We start from the raw sequence: 23721 nt of genomic DNA on the forward strand, positions 1-23721 counted from the left end.
AAGTGGTTTTTTTTAAGTTACCCCAAATGAAAACTTGATAAAAAAGAATAATAAATCAAAATTAAAATAATGTTATACGTATCTCTATTTTGGGCTCGTGGATAGGGCCTCCATTAAAAAACGAAGTCCCAAAAACTAAAGTACTTTTACATAAACAAAAAAAGAAAAAGACAACAATTTAAATTTGTTTACTGAAATATGCATAATATTAAAACTATCTCTATTTTTGGGTTAGGTCCATCTCACGCGTCCACACAAGTTGCCTTGTTGGACTTTGAATATTCAAAGTTTAATATGGGATACTTGTTGCGTCATCTCCACCGTTGGTGTTTGAACAAGAGATGAATCGACGGTATGCAAATGATCGAGTGACACTATATGATTATTTAACAATGTGTTATTAGTCTGAATCTTATCTAAATGCATGCATCACATCATATAAGAACTTAGGAAGAAAATTCACATATATGATTGATTTCCTTAACTATTAAGCTTTCTTATCTATATATACATAATTCCTATAACAAGCTTTTATATATTTTCTCTCATTATTACTTCTCATTATTAATTTGTTCCAACTTCAAAGGAAAAAAAAAAAAAGAAAAGAAAAGAAAAACACTTATTTTTTCATAACTCAACTCAACTACTAAAATGGTAGGTTATTCATTATCCTTTTCTTTTTTTTACTAATCATATAGTGTTTATTGTTAATATATATAAATTATAATATAAGTTATTGTTAATTTTATGGAAATGATTATTGCCATTCAAAAAAAAAAAAAAAATCTACAATGTAGGATTAGGCGTCATTACCAAATTTTTTAATGACAATTTGAATTTAATTATGTTTAATTGGAACTAACAAATTGTGATTGTCATATTTGGTTTTCAGGAAAATCAACAAGCATTGAAAATTGAGGTGGTGCCACAGTTGTTTTATATTTTCATTCTATAAACTAAATATTTTTTAAAATTTATTTATTGATTCTTCTTATACTTTTAATTAGATGGAATTTGCTCAAAACTCTGAGAGAGTCAAATCAGTAGATGTGCATCCAACTCATCCATGGTAACTACAATTGAATCATCTAAATTTACTTATCTTTGAAATTAAAACTAAATAATATGTACTAATTATTGGGTAATTAATTATATTGCTTTTCAATTCATCTAGGATTCTCACAAGTTTATATAGTGGAACTGTTACTATATGGAACCACCAATCCCAAGTAAGAACCCAAAAATGGACACTACTCTAATTTTTAAACTTATGTAATAATTTCCTTCATTTGAAACATTCCTCTAATTAATAACATTGTTTGCTCACATTGTTTCAGAAATTAGAAAAATCTTTCGAAGTCACAAACTCACCAGGTACATAACACTCATTAATACACATTCCAAACCAAGTGATGAGTTTTAATAAAACTTTTCTTTTTTCTTTAGTGAGATCAGCAAAGTTCATAGCTAGCAAAAATTGGATTGTGACTGGCTCTGATGACGGATTCATTCGTGTTTATAATTATGAAACAATGGAGAAAATCATAGAAGTTGAAGCACACAAAGACTTCATTAGATGTGTTGTTGTCCATCCAAATCTCCCATACTTGGTATCATCATCTGATGACAAATCTATAAAGCTTTGGGATTGGGAAAAGGGTTGGATATGCACTCAAATCTTTGAGGGACATTCTCATTATGTGATGCAAGTGGCTTTCAATCCAAATGACTCTAATATTTTCACCTCTGCCTCACTTGATGGAACCATTATGGTATGTATATTACTTTAATATTTTTTCATTATGTAATAATTTTGTTAGAAGATATTAATGGTCCTGGTTGGTCCGGCTTCTAAAAACTACTTTTGAATTTCTTAAACTTCAAAAGTATTTTTATTGGTTGGTAAACCATAATGTATATAATAATGGTTAATTTGTGGCTCATTTTGATATAGACATGGAATATTGGCTCACCTACTCCAAAATTTACCTTGAATGGCCATTTGAAAGGAGTGAATTGCATAGTGTACTTTAATTCTGGTGATAAAACTTATTTGCTAAGTGGCTCTGATGACTTTACTGCTAAGGTACTTTATATTATACATCACACACTCTTTTGTTATAGACTGTTTTTTTGAGATGATAAAATAATGTATGTATGTAGTGAAACTAATCATAAAATATATATGTGAAAACAGATTTGGGATTGTGAAACACAAACATGTGTTCAAACTCTGGAAGGTCATTTGCATAATGTCTCAGCACTTTGTGTTCTTCCTGAGCTTTCTATAGTAATCACTGCCTCTGAGGATGGAACTGCTCGTCTATGGCATACTTTCACTTATAAGTAAGCTATTAATATACATTTATATAAAGATGTACATATATATATTTATGTAATTCTCACTCTCGTAATTTTAATTGATTTGTAGGCTTGAAAATACTTTTAATTATGATCTTGGAAGAGTTTGGGCCGTTGGATCCATCAAAGGAAATCAGTAAGCTTATTTGCTTATTTTTAAAAATTTCCCATTATTCATCTTCTTACTTTTATGCTCCCATCGTCTATGTACTAACATTACTTTTTCTTTCAGGGTTATCTTTGGTTTTGACAAAGGATTTTGCATTGTCAAGATAATGAACGGTGGAGATTCTGTGTCAAGTGGTCAAGCCTAGAAGAGTATTATGATATAAAATTATTGAAAATAAGCTATTGTTTAAAGTTGACTTGAACTTAGTATATATGTTGTTGTTTGATATGTTATGTAAAACAAATACTATTCTCAAATTTTTTTAATGTGTGTTTGTTGTAATAATCTTTTATGAAAAGCTACAATTTTTATTTGTTCAAATTAATATAGCTTTTTCATATATTTAAATTAAAAACAATTACCAAGCTTCATGTTTCATTTCAGTATGAATAGATTTCTTTAAGGAATTTAATATTTTTTATAATTATTTAATAAAAAGAAAATAGGAAAGAAATAAAAAAAATTAAGTGGGCAAAAATGAATCCAAATCAATTACTAAAAATACTAACAATTGATGTGTTGAATTAATTCTTAGTTATTAATAAGGGTCCTTGTATTAAACATATTTAAAAATAAGTGTGATAAAATCATAGACAAGCATTGAATTTCTTCAACAGTTCAACCACACTAGCAAAAACTAAATTTTCTAAGAAAGTAAAATGGAAAATTTAGATATATGAAACGATAAGGGTGAAGATTGAAAAAGATCAGAAGAGTGAGACTTGATTATGAGAGTGACATTTACTAGTAGAAACATGATCAATCCCTTCTTTATCAGTACCAATTAAAACTCTTCTTATTTTACTTTTAGTATAATGTAAATTGTTGAGAATCATGGGGTTCCATCTCAAAACTAATTGGTAATGAGTGGAGTAGCCCATGTTCTTATATATGGCTTAATTATGTACCATTTATTTCATGTGGGACATTGTCCACGATATTCCCCCTCAAGATGATGAATATTTTTTGCTCATCAATCTTGAACCGTATCAGAGTGGACATGGTCACTATCTGTATAGGTGTGGATCGGATATGATCACTTGCCCGCAAGGGATATGGCTCTGATACCATGTTGAGAATCATGGGGTTCCATCTCAAAACCAATTGGCAATGAGTAGAGTAGCTCATGTTCTTATATATGGCTCAATTCTCTACCACTTATTCCATGTGGGACATTGTCCACAATATAAATAAACAATTAGACAAAAAAATAACATTTATTTTCAACTTTTTTTAATGAAAAATAAGATTATTAATATAAATTATCTAATAATAGAGTATTAAACTCAAAACAAATAGAAAATTCACTAAAATAATGATACAGGAAAATTAGAGCCTCTTATCAAGAAATGAGACACTTTATTAGGAGAATGTTTAACAAAATGTAAAAAAAAACATGGAGTATTACTTTATATACTATTTTTAATTTTTTTAAAAAAATTTACAGTTTGGGTTGTTTCGGTAGTTTTTATAAAAGTTGCTATGTGGAGTTTAGCTGTGATTTAAATTGCTCTGTTGGTTGTTATGTGTATAGCTATCATGAGTGATCTTCGTCCTATCTCACTATGTAACGTAATCTATAAGGTTATCTCTAAAGTCATGGCTAATCAGCTTAAGGTGGTTCTTCATTTTGTTATCTCAGACACTCAAAGTGCCTTCCTTCTAGGTAGGCTTATTTATGATAACATTGTGGTTTCTTTTAAAATTATGCATTATCTTAAACGAAAAAACAAAGGAAAATAACGTTTTATGGCGATTAAGTTGGATATGAATAAAGCATATGCTAGGCTTGAATGGGGTTATCTTTGGGTTGTTTTGCTGTGTATGGGGTTTGGTGGAAGGTGGGTTATCATATAATGCAGTGTGTATGTTCGGTTTCTTACACTATAGTTCATGGAGGACGAGAGTTGCGACCTATTGTTCCAGGTCATGGTATTCGTCAAGGACATTTGATTTCTTCATACTTGTTTTATCCTGTGTGCTGAGAGTTTTTTTTTTACTTTTATTAGGAATTATGAATCGACAAGCTTGATTCATGGATGTAGTGTGGCTAGATGAGCTCCTAAAGTGTCGCATATGCTCTTTACTGATGATAGTTATGTTTATTGTAAAGCTAATGATCCAAAGATCTCTAATGTGTTGTCTTTGTTACATTTGTTTGAAGAGGCATCTAGTCAAAAGATTGATAAATCATCTGTGATTTTTAGTTCAAATTTGGAGGATGATATGTGTGATTACCTTTGTTGAATGATGGGAATTTATGAAGTTGATGAGAATTGTACCTACTTGGGGTTGCCGAATACAATGGGAATGAAAAAGACTGTTATTCTGGCTTCTTAAAGGATAAGTTGCGAAAGAGGATCCAAAGTTCGAAGGGTCGACTTCTTTTTCAGGTTGAAAAGGAGGTTTTACTTAAAACTGTGGCTCAAACTTTACTAAACTATGTCATGAGTATGGCTAAGTTTTTTCTTCCTTTTCAAACATGTAAAGAATTAGAGAAGCTAATGGCTAAGTTTTGGTAGAATATCAGCCCGTTTTAATATAAAGGTGTGAGTTGGATGAGTTGGAAGCGTTTATGTAAGCATTAAATTCCAGGAGGTTTGGGTTTTCGAAGTATTCGTAATTTTAACATGGCTCTTCTTGGTAAACAAGACTGGTGTTTATTGACACGACCTTATTCTTTGGCTGCCCACATTTTGAAGGCTTGTTATTACAAAAATAATTCATTCCTTGCGATTGAGATTGGCTCTAATCCGAGCTTTGTTTGGCGTAACATTATGGAATCTCAATATTTGGTGGATGTTGGGGTTCGGAAAAGTATTGGTGCAGGTTGTTCATTTAGTATTTTGGTTGATCTATGGATTTCTGATGAGGATTAACCTTATGTTATCTCCACACACCCAGCTTTAGTACGTGTCTAGCCTTATGAAGACCGACGTTCGTGAATGGGATGTCGAGCTCATTAATGATCTATTTGAAACTCAGGATAGGGACTTTATACTTTTTATTCCTCTTAATTCTACCATTAATAAAGATAATTAGTTTTGGCGTTTTGAAAAATCAAGTTTTTATACTGTTAAAAGTGCTTACCGTTATTTGGAGGATCTGAAAAAAATGATTTTTCTTTTAACAATTTTGTTGGTTATTGGAGAAAGCTTTGAGCCTTGAAAATCCCTCCTAAGGTCCGAAACTTTCTCTGGCGTGCTGTCTCAAATGTGTTGCCTTCTTGTGTACAATTGGTGATTAAACATGTGCTAATGCACCATTTGCTCTTTGTGTAATAGTAGTGCAGAATCCATTTTCCTTGTGCTTGTTGGCTGTTCTTTTGCCTGTTCTTGTTGGTCCTGTTCGTGTGTGGACGTTGGCAGCTAGTTGGATACTGAGTTTTCATCGTGGTGGCTGTATCTATGAAGCAGGGTAGGAGAGGGTATATTAGAGGAGGCAGCTATGGCTGCTTGGGGTATATGGCAAGCTAAAAACGCCATGATTTGGAACCAAAAATTGTCAACAACTGCAACAATTGTCTTTTCAGTTAGACGTTCTCTTGATCCATACCGATATTCTTAATCTAAAAAAGATGATTTTATATTGTTATTCAGTGAGAATAATAAAATTGTTGAGCATTGGACTACACTTGTTAATAATCATATCAAGGTCAATGTCGATGGTACAATTTTTAAGTAGTATGGGCATTTTGTAATGGGTTGCATTGCTTGTGGACACGATGGTAAGACAATTGTGGCTTTTAACAAAGGCTTCAAGGGTTGAGTTCATCCTGAGATGGCAGAAGTTATTAGTACGAAGGAAGCTCTTAGTTGGATTGATCACTTTACATGGAATACATGGAATAATATCGTTCTTGAGACGGATAGATTAGTGTGTGTTCAAACTATTTTGAGTTCTTTTTCTATGCTTTTTCAGTTTGGTTTTATTGAAAGATTTGCTTAAACGTTTGTCTTTTGTTTCTTTATGTTTTGTTAAAAATCTGCGAACAAAATCACTCATTATATAGCGTGGGTTTTTTATTTTTCCCCTAAAGTCGTACTATCGAGGAGGGTGCTTTTGATAATTGGATTATCTTTCTTGTTTTTGATAGATGCCAACCATCAATGACATGATGTCCTTGACCTTCTTTTGCTTAAGGTTTTTTCCAACAAAATAGTAATAACAATAATTTTTCATTATGTAAATATCTTTCTATTTATGTAACACTAGAGATTAAGATACATGTCACACTGTTATTATTATGTACATTTTAGAGGTGTAAAATAGGAACGTTCCTATAAATAAATAAACACTATTTTTGTTCATTTATAAATAGGAATGCAAATGTAAAGAAAAAGAAACACTATTTTCGTTTTTGAAATTCTTTACACAAACGACACGTCGTTTTTATTAAATTCAAAAGTTTTATGTCGTATAACTTGGAAAACACGTTAACTGAACCCCACTCTCGAAAAACTACAACAACAGCAGTGAACGACTGTCCGTCCATCCCCACACAGCAATTAATTAATTTCTTTTTTTTTTTTTCACAAATAAAATCAGTCATCCGATCCAGGGGTAATTTCGTAAATTCACCACCTTAACGGCAAAGCTACAACACACTACTACATCTCGTATTTACAGGGAGAAAAACTCTGTCTCTCTAAAAAAGCCTCCTTTCTTCTTCGATTCCACTTCCCCCGAAGGCCTTCTCATTCTCAGAGTTCGAATCACCTGGATCGCTAGGGTTTCCTGGACATCTTCTCTCCCAAGCTTCAATAGTCTGCGAAAATGGTGAGTTGAAGATCTATGATACTCCCCTAAACGTAATCGCGTCTTACTACATCTTAGATCTGGTCGGATTTTGCTTTGATTTGATTCGAATTTTATAATCTTTGATCAATTTCGTTAGATTTTAGAGTGTTAGTTGGAATTGTTTGTGTTATGTTTGGTTGTTGGGAAAGTTAGTGTTTCGGAGCTCTCCGTTCTGCTTCTCCTAGGCAATCAAAAGATCCGTCCATTGGGCACATTTCGATGGGATCTGATTTTTTGCGGACTGATTAGAAGTTCGTATGAATATTTAGATTTTAAACTGTCATTGTGATTTTACCGGGAAACAAACATGTTATTGTAAGAATTTGAATTTATCGGGATTTCTTTTTTCACTTTTATTTGGCTATGATACTGACTGTTTAACTTTGTCTTTGGAACGTCTACCAGCCTCTCAGACTCGAAATTAAGGTACTTTGCTCGTTTCTTTTATCCTCGTTTCTCCATGTTTAATAGATCTCGAACGCTTAAAGATTATGATTGCATTGGAAATGTTGAGTGATCGTCTTAATGTCTGTTGTTCGCTCAGAGGAAACTTGCTCAAAGATCAGAAAGAGTAAAGTCTGTGGATCTGCACCCGACAGAACCATGGTAATGCTGTTCAAGATCATTGGCTTTACACAATAAATTTTATGTTTCTCATAAGTGATTTGAGAATTTCTTTTATTTTTATTTTTGCTAGATTGTACTAATCACAATTGTCATTGCAGGATTTTGGCGAGTTTGTATTCAGGAACTGTGTGTATCTGGAATTACCAATCACAGGTATATGGTAGTAATAGTGATCTTTAATTTATAGTATATTGTTCTTTGTAATGTGATCATATTTAATTCTGTTTAGTGAAACTGTTAAACCGTGATGAGTTTGCTTTGAATTAGAATTTATATATACATATGTATATATGTATTGTCAATGTGAGTGACACCTAGAAGCTAACTCAAATCTACTTGTTACTGCTGCAGACCATGGCTAAATCTTTTGAGGTCACTGAGTTACCTGGTACTTATTCTTACTGCTACCTTTTTCAGCTCTTCTATGGTGATTTCTTCTGTGAATTTTCACTGGAATTTTCCTGATACAATATGCTTTCATGTGTTTGCAGTTAGATCAGCCAAATTTATAGCACGGAGGCAATGGGTTGTTGCTGGAGCTGATGACATGTATATTCGTGTTTACAATTACAATACAATGGATAAGGTTAAAGTATTTGAGGCACATACAGACTACATTAGGTGTGTGGCAGTTCATCCTACACTTCCATATGTGCTGTCGTCGTCTGATGATATGCTCATTAAGCTCTGGGATTGGGAAAAGGGTTGGATTTGTACTCAGATTTTTGAAGGACATTCTCATTATGTAATGCAAGTTACTTTTAACCCAAAGGACACCAACACCTTTGCAAGTGCTTCACTCGATCGCACCATTAAGGTATATTTGCAATTTTAGGATGGTACTTTGGAAGCTACCTTTAGGTCCTATACTATCGGGCTGTATATGATGATGCTAAATGTGTGGTCTGGTTATGTGCTGTTTTTCAGATTTGGAATCTGGGCTCGCCAGACCCAAATTTTACTTTGGACGCTCATCAAAAAGGAGTGAATTGTGTTGATTACTTTACAGGGGGTGATAAGCCTTATCTAATCACTGGTTCTGATGATCACACTGCCAAGGTCCTTAATTTGCCCCTTTTCTTCATATTTTTGTGGTTATACATTTGTGAAATGATTTGGAAAGCATTCTTACACTATTTTATGTAAGCAGGTTTGGGATTATCAAACAAAAAGTTGTGTTCAGACCCTAGAAGGCCACACCCACAATGTTTCTGCTGTATGTTTCCATCCTGATCTTCCAATTATTATAACAGGCTCTGAGGATGGAACAGTTCGTATTTGGCACTCAACCACCTATAGGTAGCATTCATTTTGTATTTTTGTTCTAAAATTAAAGAGTTGCTAATTAGAAGATTGTAATCTACTCATATCTAAATGGTTACGCTTGAATTCAAAATTGTAGTCCTCATGACTCATGTTATTTATAATTTTGGAGAATGAATATCTAGTGCATTTTGTTAGTCAATGATAAGCTTTATATAACTACTTATTTATGTCTGTTGTACTGGCTAGTGGTTTCATCTAGATGAACATGTTTTTTTAGTAGTAATTACAGTTTAATATAATGTTTAAAACTTATGAAGGTGATCAGTTCTTATTTTATTTTTTTATTTTTTATGATTAATACCTCAAATAAGACAACAAGTACATGTTGGATTTAATAAACATTAAATTGATTAGATGAGTCACATTTCAAACTTTATTTGTGGGCAATAAAATGTTTCCCTCTTGCTGTAAAATATATGTATATCCTTTTTAGATTGACTATATTTGTGCCTTTACTTCTTCAGTTGACTGTCAAATTCGATATCCTAAAATATACTTTTATTGAATCACAGGCTTGAGAACACATTAAACTATGGCCTCGAGAGAGTTTGGGCCATTGGATACATGAAAGGCTCACGTCGGTGAGTATTGAAGTTTATTGGTTTTTGTTTCCCTCATTTATTTTTAATTCCATCATTCAGGCTTTGGGTTAGAGTAATATATGCCGGTTGTTACATGTCTGCTGAATGTATGCTTTAATAATTTTTCTTTCTTGTTTTTCTCATTTACCTTCAATAGGGTTGTGATTGGTTATGATGAAGGGACTATTATGGTCAAACTTGGCCGTGAAGTGCCTGTTGCTAGTATGGACAACAGTGGAAAAATTATTTGGGCTAAGCATAATGAAATTCAGACTGTGAACATTAGGAGTGTGGGAGCAGATTTTGAGGTTTGAACTCATTTGGACACTCTTTATCTCTGCAGCATCAAACTAAATAGACAACTGAGTTTGTTGACTCATTAGTTGACATTTTACATTATAGAGTTTTTGGCTGTTTTGCTTTCTAGGTTACTGATGGAGAGAGATTACCTTTGGCTGTTAAGGAGTTGGGTACCTGCGATCTTTACCCACAGGTTAGTTATATACTTGAACTTTTATTTTAATGGCAGAAAAATGAGTTACATTTTTAAGGATATTCTAGATTTATCTTTCTTTATGATTGTTTTCTTCTCTAACAAATTTTATCAAAATAAGTAGAGATAAGTTCTTGCATGTCCATTTTAGATGTTTAACTAAGCTATAAGTAAGAATAGTCTCTTACCAATTTTGAAAGATAATTTAGTTTTTCTCCCCCTCCTTTAATGCAGTATTCAAATTAACAGTTTTTTCCTTTGTCTGAAAATGAAATCATAAGATATAAACTATGCTGTAGACTTTTTGGTTCCCTTTTACATGTGCGTATTGTTTGGCATCTTACTCCAATTGTATAATTCTGTCAGAGTCTAAAACACAATCCAAATGGGAGGTTTGTTGTTGTATGCGGAGATGGTGAGTACATTATTTATACTGCCTTGGCATGGAGAAATCGATCTTTTGGTTCAGCTTTGGAGTTCGTTTGGTCCACTGATGGAGAATATGCTGTCCGAGAGAGTACCTCAAAGATTAAGCTTTTCAGTAAAACCTTCCAGGTTTGTTTACTAACCTTATTTCTGTTAACGTTATTCTTCTAATTGCCCTAGTTTGTATGAATGAGGGGTGAACTTTTTAAGAGCACTTTTTTCTCCTTACATTAGTTATCTTTTTCCTTCTATTTATTTTTCTTCCTGTCATATATCTGTACTTGCATCTTGAGTTGTTTATGAGCTTTATGTGACTAAGTCTTATTGTCATTTAGTGAATGCTAAAATTTCTTTATTGGATCCTAGGGATTCATTTTAACGGACTTGGTATGTTTCAGGAAAAGAAGAGTATTCGGCCAACCTTTTCTGCTGAGCGCATTTTTGGTGGAAATTTATTGGCAATGTGCTCAAATGATTTTATTTGTTTTTATGATTGGACTGAATGCAGGTTGATTCGGCGAATTGATGTCAATGTGAAAGTGAGCACTACATACTTCTTTTTTGTGTATATTTATATGTAACATTTTATTTACTCTTGTTTAATATTATTTTTATTTCTACTTTTGAACTTTTAGAACCTCTATTGGGCTGATAGTGGTGATTTGGTAGCCATTGCAAGTGATACGTCGTTCTACATCCTGAAGTATAATGTAAGAAGAATTAGATAGTTTCTTAATCTTGTAACAAGCGTGTGTTTCTTTTTCTTCACTAGTTACATATGCATGTGCGATTTGCTCAATTGATCTTTTTTTGGCAGCGTGACGTGGTTTCTTCTTATTTGGATAGTGGAAGACCCATTGACGACCAAGGTGTTGAAGATGCTTTCGAGCTTCTTCATGAAATGAATGAACGTGTTAGGACTGGTCTATGGGTTGGGGATTGTTTCATTTACAACAACTCCTCCTGGAGACTCAATTACTGTGTTGGTGGTGAGGTATTGCATCATCTATCCTATGTCTTGAAAATTTCTTACAGGCAGTCTAGTCTGTTCATATATAGTCCATGAATGTTCAAAGCTGAATGTATCGTGGCTCTATGATTTCAGGTAACCACCATGTTTCATTTAGATAGACCTATGTACTTGTTGGGTTATCTTGCTAGTCAAAGCAGGGTTTATCTGATCGACAAAGAGTTCAAGTAAGTGTGGTTCTACTTTTGTTCTTAAAAGCTGTGATATTTATCTTCATTGCTTTGTGATTTATACTGCTTCCTTTCCTGTGCAGTGTTATGGGGTACACATTACTCCTTAGCCTAATTGAGTACAAAACTCTTGTAATGCGGGGAGACTTTGAAAGAGCCAATCAACTCTTGCCTTCAATTCCCAAAGAGCACCATAATAGGTATATCAGAACCTTTTGCCTGTGAGATATATATATATATAATATATTATTTATATATTTAAATAATTCTTTCGGAATTTGCTGTTAGTCTTGTGGAATGGTAGGGCTTTGTTTTCTAGTCTTTTCAAAACTGTTTCCAATGCTTCTGTTTGTATGATGCAAGGTTCATAAATCTATGTTTTCAATGATGTTCAATCCTTGGAAATTTCTCCCAAAGAAAAAATCTGTATATTTCAAATTGAACTCCTAGCTTACCCCTAATCGTTTTTAGAACCAGAAAATCATAACAATTGCTGCAAATCATTTTCTATTGAATACTAACCATGGAAATTTTCTTGATTGTAGTGTGGCACATTTCTTGGAATCACGTGGTATGGTAGAAGAAGCACTTGAAGTGGCAACTGACCCTGATTACAGATTTGACTTAGCCATTCAGCTTAGTAGACTTGATATTGCAAAGGTAAATCCGTGTGTTTATGTTAGCAAGGATATTTAACTAGCATCATGAATGCTGCTTACTAAATTATGAAGATGATTTTTTGCTGCTTTCTGCCTTGATAATTTCTTTCTCAATGGTCTTTTTCAGGAAATTGCATCTGAAGTTCAAAGTGAGTCTAAATGGAAGCAATTAGGAGAGCTAGCAATGTCTACTGGGAGGGTATGGACCATATTTAATGCTAGTCATATCTTTATATCTTTCTGAAGTTCACTTTCTTATTCAGTGCTTTTTTTATTACAGTTAGAGATGGCCGAAGATTGTTTAAAGCATGCTGTGGACTTAAGCGGTTTGCTTCTGCTCTATTCTTCTTTAGGAGATGCTGAAGGGATATCAGAACTTGCTGTTCTTGCCAAAGAGCAAGGAAAGAACAATGTTGCATTCCTTTGTTTATTCATGTTGGGTCGTTTGGAAGAATGCCTTGAGCTGTTGGTGGAAAGGTAACTTTAGTGTATCCTAGAAATGGGAAAACATAAATCATATGATTATGGGTATTGATGTTCTTATCCTTTTTGTTTACATTGTCACAGTAAGCGGATACCTGAGGCTGCTCTAATGGCTCGATCTTATCTTCCAAGTAAGGTGTCAGAGATTGTAGCTATTTGGAGAAAAGATCTAAACAAGGTAACTTTTATGCTCACCTTTGTTATGTTTACACTTTAAATGACCATGTTTCTCATGTGCAACTTCTAACACAATTTCCGCAGGTTAATCCTAAAGCTGCTGAGTCGTTGGCTGATCCTGAAGAGTATCCTAATTTGTTTGAGGATTGGCAAGTTGCTCTTTCTGTTGAGTCTAAAGCTGCACAGACAAGGTAGCTTTCTGCTGCAGCTATTATTTTGTTTGTGCTTGCTAATGTGTACAAGTGATTCAATTTGAGTTTTCTTTATCCTTTTTGAGTGTAGCTTGTACTTTTCTAAAATCTCCTTCAATGATCATATTGCAACATTTAATAATTTTCCTTTCTGATTGTTTTGTAGGGGTGTTTACCCAGGTGCAGAGGAATACTTACACCATGCTGATAAGTCACACATGACCCTTGTGGAGGCTTTCAGGAACTTGCAAGTTGAAGAAGAGGAACTTCTTGAAAACGGAGATGCAAGTTACGAGGTACTCAGGGCCGAACTTTCATATTAGTTGCTCTATTTATTTTTTCTGTGGCCACTTTCTTTTACTTGGATTATGGTATGGTATAGATTATTTTCTAGATGATTAGTACACTCAATTCAGTTACTTGATCTTCTTCAATATCCTTCCTTTTAATGAAATTATGAAATGGTTATGACATACCAACTTTTGCATGTGTTTGTTTAGTGCTGATTTCTCTATTATTGGGTTGCTTGAAAAAAAAAATGAAACAGGAATAACACATTTATTGTATTTATTTCTAACATTGATCTCTTATATTACTAGGTTACTGAGCAGAATGGTGAACAGATTGTTGAGGAACAGAATGATGAACATACAGTTGAGGAACAGAATGGAGAAGATGGGAGTCAAGAAGAGGCTGTGGTGGTGGATGCTGATTCTACAGATGGTGCAGTACTCGTTAATGGTAACGAGGCTGACGAAGAGTGGGGTACGAATAATGAAGGAATCCCGTCAGCCTAAAAGGAATTGGTTGGGCCAGTGTGAAAATCCAATTTTGTCTCTGGTGATTAATTGTTCTAAAGTGCCATTTCTAACTCCCATGCTCTTCCAGTGTTTCTGGTGTAACCTTTTCCACAACTAACCAAAATGAAATAAATCTCTTAAACAGACTTATATTTCTGACACACACACACACTAAATACTGACCCTATTATGATGTTTCACTAATTGATTTTGCTTGATTTGATGATTGCTAACTATTTGTTCAGTTCTGTTTTTTATATACTATCAAGTGCTTCAACATCTTTTCATTTCTTCTGACTTGTTGCTTGCTAAGGCAGTAGGTCATACGTCTGTGTTCCCTAGATTATTTATATGGGAATTTGTGGATAGATTTCTGTTTTCAGCCAGCTTAGTAAGTTTTCTCATACATATTAGTTCTTACTTGCTTCTTTTACTTTTGCAGTGCTGACACCAAATCACTAGGTTCCTGTGAAGATTTTCGGTCCAGCCATATGGATCCCTTACTTAGGTGAGACTTTTTTTTCTCAATCAAATATAAGTATGAGCAATGATATATTTATACATAACTAGAATACTATAATTGGAATTTCAAGGGAACAAAAGTTGTAAATACTGCTGTGATGTCATGGGATCTTGTGATGCAATTTATCTCATTGATTCTCTTTTGAGGGATGATTATTTTATATTATCCACTCACTTTCTCATTTTGATGCGATGTAAGTGTTGATTGGTTGACTGACAGGTTTCCTGGAAAGGGCTGAAGAAGAGGTGATTTTGCGGACCGATTGTCTCTGTTACCATGTGGTGTGGCTTTTGTTGCAAGTTGCAATTTACGTTACGACGGGCACAATATGAATAGTTTCCCATAGCTTCAGTTAGTTTGCTTTTTCGGATCGCATGTTAGCATATTCTTTGAGGCCTTTCTCTTCCCCCATCCTAAAAGTTTTCTTGTGCCATTGTGAATGTAGAAAAGAATTGATCTAGCCATAATTACCCAATTAAAATTATTTTCCTATTCTTGAAAATTTTCACCATTTTGCTTTTCCCACAAATTGTGTTTGTGGGATTGTTTTTGTTCTTTTTTTTTAAATGGATCCTGGGATGTAAACATCTGATTATAAAAATATATGTTTCTCAATAACATGCCGATTGCTGCTTTGTTATGTGTTCTTTACACTTGCATTTCGCACCAAATAACCTTTTCGTTTGTGTGCGACAATAATAATGTCATATAGTATTAAATGTAACCAAGATTTGTGGCAAAAACTTATGTCAAGCTTCAATTTTCACTATCAACCTCCTTTGTCGCCATTTTCTTAGATATTGTGTAGTTATTGGGGAATCTGATTCTTTTTCTTATAAAAAGAAATTTGAAGAATAGGATTCAGGTGAGGCTAGAATTTTCTTTTACCATTTTCCCTTTTTTCCCACCTTTCGTTCTTTTTCCTTATTTTATTTTTTGATACCTTCTTCTTAAGTTTTCCTCATAATTCTTTTTAGAAAGTTTTCTGTGAGAGGAACAAAGAAGCAAGAGAGGAAACCACTTGGGGCTAGCTCAAGCGGCCATAGGTGGGTGTGTGAGTGTTGGAGGTCCTGGGTTCGAGTCCCAGGTAAAACATGATGTAATATATAAACGCTTGAATAAAAAAAAAAAAAAAAAGAAGCAAGAGAGGAGCTTCTTAAAATCAAATTACAAGATGGTGAATGCGCGACATGTAAATCAGAAGTGGGCCGTTCAAGAGTGGAACAAAGCCAACCATGGTAATGGACTGAGTGGCCTTTTTAAGAGTTTCATTTTTTTAGAAGGGTCCCATTCGAGTGAAGAATGAGATTCCTGCCTTTGTCTCGTTTAACATTTGGAAACAATTTTAGAGGTATTTGGTAACACTTTTGCTCTTTTTAATTTTTTAATCACAAATATTAATGCAAAATTTTTATTTTTTAAAAATAAAAATGTGTTCTATAACTACTTTTATTCTTCAATTTATTTTTTTTAAAAAAAAGTAGTGTGTTCTAAATTTTTTTATTTTCCTTCATGTTTTGATTTTATTTAAAACGGGTATGGGATCAGGTCAGGGGTCCGGATTTAGGTCTAGCCGTCCAAGTTCCAGGTTGGGGTCGGGTCCAGGGTGGGGTCATGGTGTCAATGTGGGCTGGAGTCCAAGTCCTATGTCGAGTATTGGGTTTGGGTCCGTGGTAAGGGTTTAGTCGGGTCTTGCTCTAATGTCTAAGGTTCGGGTCCTGAGTTAGGTTATAGGTCTGGGGTCGGGGTTGGGGTCTGGCCGAGTCTGGGTTTGGTCGGGGTCCAGAGTTGGGGCTGAGATTCAGGTCCCAAGGTTCAAATTTGATTAAGAAAAAAGAAAACTGCGTAAAAAATTAAAAAATATTTTTTTTATTCAAAATTTTAAAATTTTAATTCTGAATTAAATATTGAAAATGAAAATAATTTTATAAAACATATTTTTGAAAAATATTTTCACTTTTTTAATTAAAAAAGTGTTACAAAACCCATTTGTTTTCATCATAATTCCCATTTTGATAGAGAATTCTTGCATCAAGGGTGGTTCTTTGAAGAAAATATGTAAAAATTATGCTAAATTAGCAAAAGGGTTACATCGATGCATTCTTTTTTGTTTTGGCATTTAGAAGATTTTTTTTGTCTAATTTTTCATAGTTGTATACTTTGTAATTATTTAAGATATTCTGCAAAATTTCAAAAAATTTAATTGGTAAAAAAAAAATAAGATTCAAACAGTTAGGTGGTGTTTGGTTGGAGGTAATGAAAAGGAATGGAATTGGAAAGAAATAATTTTCATTCTATTCCTTTGTTTGGTTACATTTTAAAGTATTAGAATATCATTCCAATGGAATGACCTTCCCAACATTTTGGTGGAATGACTCTTTATTTTAAAATGGAAGGAAAGATCATTTCAATGCAAGATTTGAAAAAATTTAATAATTTTTCTTATCAATTTTTTTAAGGCATTTTAAATTTTATTCTATTCCATTCATATTTCAATTCCCGTTCCTATATTTTCATTTCTCCCAACCAAACACCACTTTAGTTACATGCACGCCACTTTTACTTTATAAATATGTGAAATAAATTGTTCAAACAAAAGCTGTTTTCTAATTTGTATATTGTAAATTATTTTAATTTGGGTAAATATTAATTTAGACCATGTATTTTGTAAAAGTTATCGATTAGACTTTTTGTTTTGTTAAATGACATAATGAACCAACGGGTGATTCTACAATGCACCCCCTTAAAAGGAGTGTATTGATGCACCCTTAACTTATTTCGACATCTAGAAAAAAAATTAGTCTAATTTTTTTTTCATATTCATGTACGTTATAGCTATTTAAGATATCCTACAAAATTTTGAAAAATTTGAAATAATTTACAATATAGAAAACAATATTCAAACAGTCGGTTTTACACGCGTATAAAATAAAATAGTCACGCGTGCAACACACTGTTTGAACATAGTTTTCAGCGTGTTAAATTTTTTTAAATTTCTTAAAATTTTGCAGGATGTCTTAAATAACTATAACGTACATGACCATAAAAAAAATTGACTAAAAAATTATCTCGGATGCTGAATAGGGGTGCATCAATATATCCATTTTAAAGGGGTGCATTGTAGAATTTTCCTGAACCATATATCTTCTAAAATGGTCAAAAAAAAACTTAATAATAACTAATCTAGAGGTGGTAATAAAATTGATTATATTTTCTTTTTTGCATCTATTCGTGTTAAAAATTGTCTTCAAGTTGATTATATTTAAAAAAAAAAAATTATCGAAATTTAAGCTCAGAATTCTATTTGTACTATCTAGAAAAATACAAGATCTATTTTTGCTAGTTAATAAAACAGAAAAACCAATTAATAACTTTTACAACATACAACATACAAAATGATATTTACCCTCTTAAATTCTCACAATGTTACAAAATATAAGGTGAATTGTTGGAACTAGGAAGCTATTATATTTGCATATTGTATAATCACATTTTAAGCAGAGGAGATATTGTTTAGTACAAGTGAAAATTACATGAAATATGGGATTTCATAACAAAGTTAGAAAAATATGGCATTTTTAGGTTTGCCACTTTTCTATGACATTTTTTCACATTTAAGTTTTTTATGGTATTTGATATGCCATATTTTTATAAACTTATTATCCAATCCCATATTTTATGTTTTTATTTTTAGCTTAATTAGTTTTATTTATTTTTTTAATTTATTTTACACTTACATTTTAGGGTTTCTTTTTATTTGAAAAATTTACACCAAATACTACATTTTTTTTCGAACATTACATTTTTAATTTGACAAGAACATTTTACTTTTATACTTTTATTAATTTTTTTTTCTTTTTTACTTATTGAAACTTCAAAAAGTTTTTTTTTTTGTCTTTTTTATATATTTTTTAGTCAATTTTGGCTCTCTTTTTTCTTTTCAACTTTTAAGTCAGTTGCTACTTTTTTTTTTTCTTTCTTTCGCTTATCTCTCTCTATTTTTTTTTTTTCTAATTTCTCTTTGTGTCTCTCTTTTTTTTTTCAATTTTTTTCTCAACCTAATTTTTTTCTCTTAATATATATAATAAGTATACATTTTTATATTTCATTTTTTTTTACAAAAATTAAACTTGTTTTTTTATTTAAACTACTATTCGTTTTTTTTTTTTTGTTAAAAACTAATTATTCCATTAAAAACAGCAGAAAAAAAAAAAACCAGTTTCATCAATATCATCCTGAAAAAAAAAACAATATAAAAAATCATAATCTAAAAAGAATCCAAACTTTAAAAACTAGTTTCATCAACATTGAAAGAAACTAATAATATCATTTAAAGAATACAAAAAATAGTTTCATCAACAAGATAATGAAAAAAATTACAATCTAAAGACGATACTAACTTTAAAAACCAGTTTCATCAATATTAAAATAAACGAATTATTTCATTAAAAGAGGCAAAAAAAAAAAAAATAGTTTCAACAATAACATAATAAAAAATACACAATGTCTAATAACTAAACTTTTACGAATTAACGATACTAAATTTAAAACCAGTTTCGAACATATAAAATTTATATCAATACCTAATAATCAAACTTCTAACTTCATTCTTTATTTTGGCATTTAATTTTTTATTTGCTTGCTCAAAAATTAGAGTTAATTTAAACATACAATATGCAGCAAATATAACAAAGAGAATCACAAATTAAAATCAAAGAGAAAAAAAGAAACAAAGAAAATTAAAGAGACAAAAGTGCAATAAAAACCATAAAAGAATAACAAAAAAAAAAACAGTGGAATGTGAGAAACCAGTTAGTAAAACAACCAAAATAAAAACAAACAAATAAAAACCAGTTTCTTGAGATAAATTAGTAAAAAATTGAATAAAACTCAATTATGAACAACAATAAAAAAAAATTAATTACTTAAAAAAACCAGTTATGAAAATAATAAAATAATATGTATGTCAGAAACTGATTAATTAAAATAAAATAAAAATTGTTGTTCAAATATCATACAATAATAAAACTGATTTTATACAAACGAAAAAATATATAATAATATCATAAAAATTGAGCAACCCCATTACAGAATAGTTAAAACATGTGAAACCAGTTTCGACATGTGAAACCAGTTTTGACGTTATAAAAAATCATAACAAAATACATGTTAATAATAAAGTTAATTGAAACCAGTTTAATCAGACAATCAAATAAAAACATACACACACAAATATACAAAAAAAAAATACTAATCACAAATATAATCAAAACAACACATAATGCCTACCAATAATTTAATAACAAAATATAAGTGTAAGTTTCCAACCTAGAAACAAAATAATAAAAAAGTAACTTGAAAAAAAATTCTAATAACATAATGAAACTATTTTTTTTATTCTTTTAATGAAATTAATAGTTTCTTTCAATGTTGATGAAACTGATTTTTAAAGTTTATATTATCTTTAGATTATAATTTTTTATATTGTTTTTTCTTCAGGATGATGTTGATGAAACTGGTTTTTTTTTTCTGTTGCTTTTAATGAAATAATTAGTTTTTAACAAAAAAACAAAGAAAAAAAATAGTAGTTTAAATAAAAAAAAAACAAGTTTAATTTCTGTTAAAAAAAAATAATATCTATAGTTGAGATCATTTTTTATTTATTTTAGTATTTTATTTTTTTAAAAAAGAAAAAATAAATAAAAAGAAACACAAATTTTAAGTTTTTTATGGCATTACTCAAGACTTTTTCCCATATTTGTAAGTTTTTTTTAAATAAATGCCATATTTAGTGTAATTAAGTTTTTATGCCATATATATCAAAACTTATCTTTATTTTTCCATATTTTTGTAAATAGCCCTTAGTACAATTTAGATTCGATTGGGCTTCCAAAAGCCCAACTGAGTGGTACTGAGTAAAAGTAAAAAGTTATGGTTCATCAGACCCTAAATAGACACGTGTTTGATATAAAACAAAGTAGGATGGAAATCCCATGAAACTCAGCAAAAAAAAAATTAAAAATGAGACATTATTATTATTAGCTAGCTCAATTCAACCCTTTTCCATTTCTTCTCTTCCGCAGCTCTAATCTAATCTAACCCAATGAAACCGTAAAAACCAAACCCCTCTTCTTCTTACCACCACCGCAATCCAATTCCAAACCTTCCCTTATATAATTACAAAAACAAAATATACTCTTAAATTAGAAAACCAAACCCCATTAACCTCTCTCTCTCTCTCTCTCTCTCTCTACCTCTTAAGAATTTTCCCCCTTTATTTAAACTCTTCCCAGCTTCTTCTTCTGATTCTGCTTCACCTTGATTCTTGGTATGTCCTGACTCCAATCCCACTTTTATTTTTTTAATACTTATGAAGAATTCGATTCGTTTCATTTTTCTAGGATAAGCTTTTTTTTTTTATTTAATAGATTTATGCATTAAAGTTTTATGTTGTGGATTATCTGGGGTTTTTGCGTTTTACCCTTTACTTGGTTACTGGGAAAATTGATGAAATGAAATTCATTTAAAAGAAATTTAGTCAGCTTTAAACCCTAGGTTGGATTTGGTTTTGATTGTAGATAACTAGGGATGAAACCCTAGTATAGTTAGGTCGCTGTATATACTGGGTTTTGTTTTTTGAGATGAGATTGAGTGAGTTCATGATTATATTTTTGAAGAAACCTTATGTTTCATTTTTGTATGTGCCTGTACTAGAATTTTGAGTACTAAAAATTGCTGTTTTGATTTTTAACTCCTTTCTTTGTTTGTCTTGTAGCACTAAACTTTTATATTCTCAAATTTTGCTGAGTTGATTGGCTTCATTTTCCCCATTATTTAGTTCTCTAATCATAGAAGTGAATGAATTTTAAAATCTTCCCTTGCTTTTTTTTCTATGTTTGCATGGCAAGTTTTTCGATTGTATCAAAGCTGAGGAATAGGTTTAGTGTGTCTGTTTCATGGTTTGAAACTTGGAATAGAAAAGGTTAAAAGAAGAGTCAGGACTGAGTGTTGAGATTTATTTTTGCTGGAAACTGGGGAGTGAGTAACTTGAGCTATTTATTTTAATGATGTTTTTGACAATTTTTCGGAAACATGTATTTGAACATTTCATTTCCAATTGGGTTTAATTTCTTAACTTTTTTCATTGCATGAATAAGCACAGTGGTTCTATTTTTTATTTTGGTTTTGTTTGTTGGTAATTGTTTGCAAAATATAATCTGTTGATTTGCAGAGATCTGCATTTCCTGGAACTTCAAGACCACTGAGAATTAAGTTCTAGTTTCTTTTTGACATATTTCGCTAATGGGGGATGCGGAAAATGCTCTTCCACCCTCGAAGAAGAGGGCTGCCGGAAGGGAAATCTCTCGAGATAACCCAGGTCTTGATGATGACGATGATGTTTCCGAGCAAGAAAGTGGAACATTCAAAAGAGCCAGTGAGGAGGTCTTGGCAACAAGAAGAATCGTCAAAGTTCGTCGACAGCCCTCTGCTCCCTCTTCCAATCCTTTTGCAGGGATCAAGTTGCTTCCTACGACAGAAGCACAAACTGCTGGTGAGAAAACAGTGTCAGGTGATGTAGATGGACAGCCAAAAATCAGTGCTGAGAACGAGAAGGATAAAGATGATGATAATAAGCAGTCTGAAGTCAAGGATAATAATGCTGAGGTGCAAGTGGAGAGTAAGGCTGAGGCCAACATCGAGGGTGAGGTTAATGCAGAATCAGCTGCAGAGGAGAAAAGTTGTACTGTCATTGATGAAGTGAAGCCAGTTACAGATAATGAACCAGCTCTAAGCGAACATAAGACTGAAAACGATGAGAAGAGTGGGGATGATGATAAGAAAGATGAGAAGACTGAAAATGTGGACCCAAGTGGAGAAGGTACTCCTTTGAGTTCATTTCAACAGCTTTCAAGTAGCCAAAATGCTTTTACTAATCTTTCCGGAACTGGGTTTTCCTCGTCTACATTTTCCTTTGGCTCTATTGCAAAGGATGGATCATCTGCATTTGGCACAAGTTCTGTTTCGCTTTTTGGATCGAAAACTGATCAACCATCTTTTGGTCTTGGTCTCTCTAACAATGGAAACTCTTCCCTTTTCGGCACATCAAGCACATCTGCTGCTGTATCTAAGAGTGAAGGCAGCGGTTTCCCATCAATGCAAGAGGTTGAACTTGCGACCGGGGAAGAAAATGAGGAAGTTGTTTTCAATGCAGATTCTGCCTTGTATGAATTCATGGAGGGAGGCTGGAAAGAACGTGGAAAGGGTGAACTCAAGATCAACGTTTCAAAACCTGACAAGGACAAGGCCAGACTTCTCATGAGAACAAAGGGAAATTACCGGTTAATCTTGAACGCTAGTCTATTCCCAGACATAAAGCTCACAAGTATGGACAAGAAAGGCGTATCCTTTGCCTGTGTGAACAGTAATAGCGAAGGTGGAGGCGGTTTCTCTACATACGCATTGAAATTCAAAGACCCTTCCATAGTCGAAGAGTTTCGTGGTGCTGTAACCGCATACAAAGGCAAGGCTTCTTCGGATGTGAACACCCCAGAGAATTCACCCAAGGCTACTACTGATGAGTGATGAGTTGATGATGATGATGATGATGTTCATTTGCGGATATTTTTCTGTCATGAAGGTTTGCCATTATTATCATCCTATGGCAACTGTTATCTTTCATTGCAAACATATTATTACAAGGAAGCTGTTTAGAATTCGGGAATGTTAAAGCAAGCCCCTTTTGTAGCAGAGTCATAGACGTGGCCTTTTCTTTTTGTTGTAGCTTAAATCCGTTCTAGTATTTTGGGAAAGTTTTGAACTTTCAGACTGAGACTGCATAGAAATGTTTGACACAGTTTTATAGCTGGCCTATTATCATTATTATTATTATTATTATTATGAGATA

The 23721-nt window shown here is 32.3% G+C and overlaps 3 protein-coding genes across 4 annotated transcripts; all 3 read left to right on the top strand.

Annotated features, from left to right (window-relative positions):
- The first annotated feature begins 523 nt into the window (after positions 1-523).
- LOC115705320 (coatomer subunit beta'-1) lies at positions 524-2851 on the top strand. The gene is made up of 10 exons (XM_030632630.2): positions 524-654; positions 893-919; positions 1008-1069; positions 1175-1229; positions 1338-1374; positions 1447-1772; positions 1955-2086; positions 2198-2346; positions 2432-2497; positions 2594-2851. The coding sequence occupies exons 1-10, from the start codon at positions 652-654 to the stop codon at positions 2673-2675; spliced, it is 939 nt and encodes a 312-aa protein (XP_030488490.1). The 5' UTR covers positions 524-651; the 3' UTR covers positions 2676-2851.
- A 4293-nt stretch (positions 2852-7144) lies between these two features.
- LOC115705248 (coatomer subunit beta'-2) lies at positions 7145-15451 on the top strand. 2 transcript variants are annotated; one of them, XM_030632528.2, is made up of 26 exons: positions 7145-7309; positions 7736-7756; positions 7875-7936; positions 8056-8110; positions 8309-8345; positions 8449-8774; positions 8885-9016; positions 9108-9256; positions 9796-9864; positions 10022-10172; positions 10292-10357; positions 10724-10912; positions 11182-11322; positions 11419-11493; positions 11601-11777; positions 11889-11980; positions 12067-12183; positions 12529-12643; positions 12770-12841; positions 12923-13119; positions 13210-13303; positions 13387-13493; positions 13660-13789; positions 14093-14258; positions 14736-14801; positions 15036-15451. In XM_030632528.2, the coding sequence occupies exons 1-25, from the start codon at positions 7307-7309 to the stop codon at positions 14753-14755; spliced, it is 2763 nt and encodes a 920-aa protein (XP_030488388.1). In that variant the 5' UTR covers positions 7145-7306; the 3' UTR covers positions 14756-14801; positions 15036-15451. The 2 variants fall into 2 exon arrangements, with proteins under 2 accessions (XP_030488388.1, XP_060973697.1); XM_061117714.1 differs by lacking the exon at positions 15036-15451 and having other exon boundaries at positions 14093-14333; positions 14736-14807.
- Positions 15452-20823: 5372 nt separating this feature from the next.
- Positions 20824-23721, top strand: LOC115705286 (nuclear pore complex protein NUP50A). The gene is made up of 2 exons (XM_030632589.2): positions 20824-21144; positions 22048-23721. Exon 2 carries the CDS (start codon positions 22119-22121, stop codon positions 23397-23399), a length of 1281 nt encoding a protein of 426 aa, XP_030488449.2. The 5' UTR covers positions 20824-21144; positions 22048-22118; the 3' UTR covers positions 23400-23721.

Source organism: Cannabis sativa, chromosome 1, assembly GCF_029168945.1.
Source record: "Cannabis sativa cultivar Pink pepper isolate KNU-18-1 chromosome 1, ASM2916894v1, whole genome shotgun sequence".
Lineage (NCBI taxonomy): Eukaryota > Viridiplantae > Streptophyta > Magnoliopsida > Rosales > Cannabaceae > Cannabis > Cannabis sativa.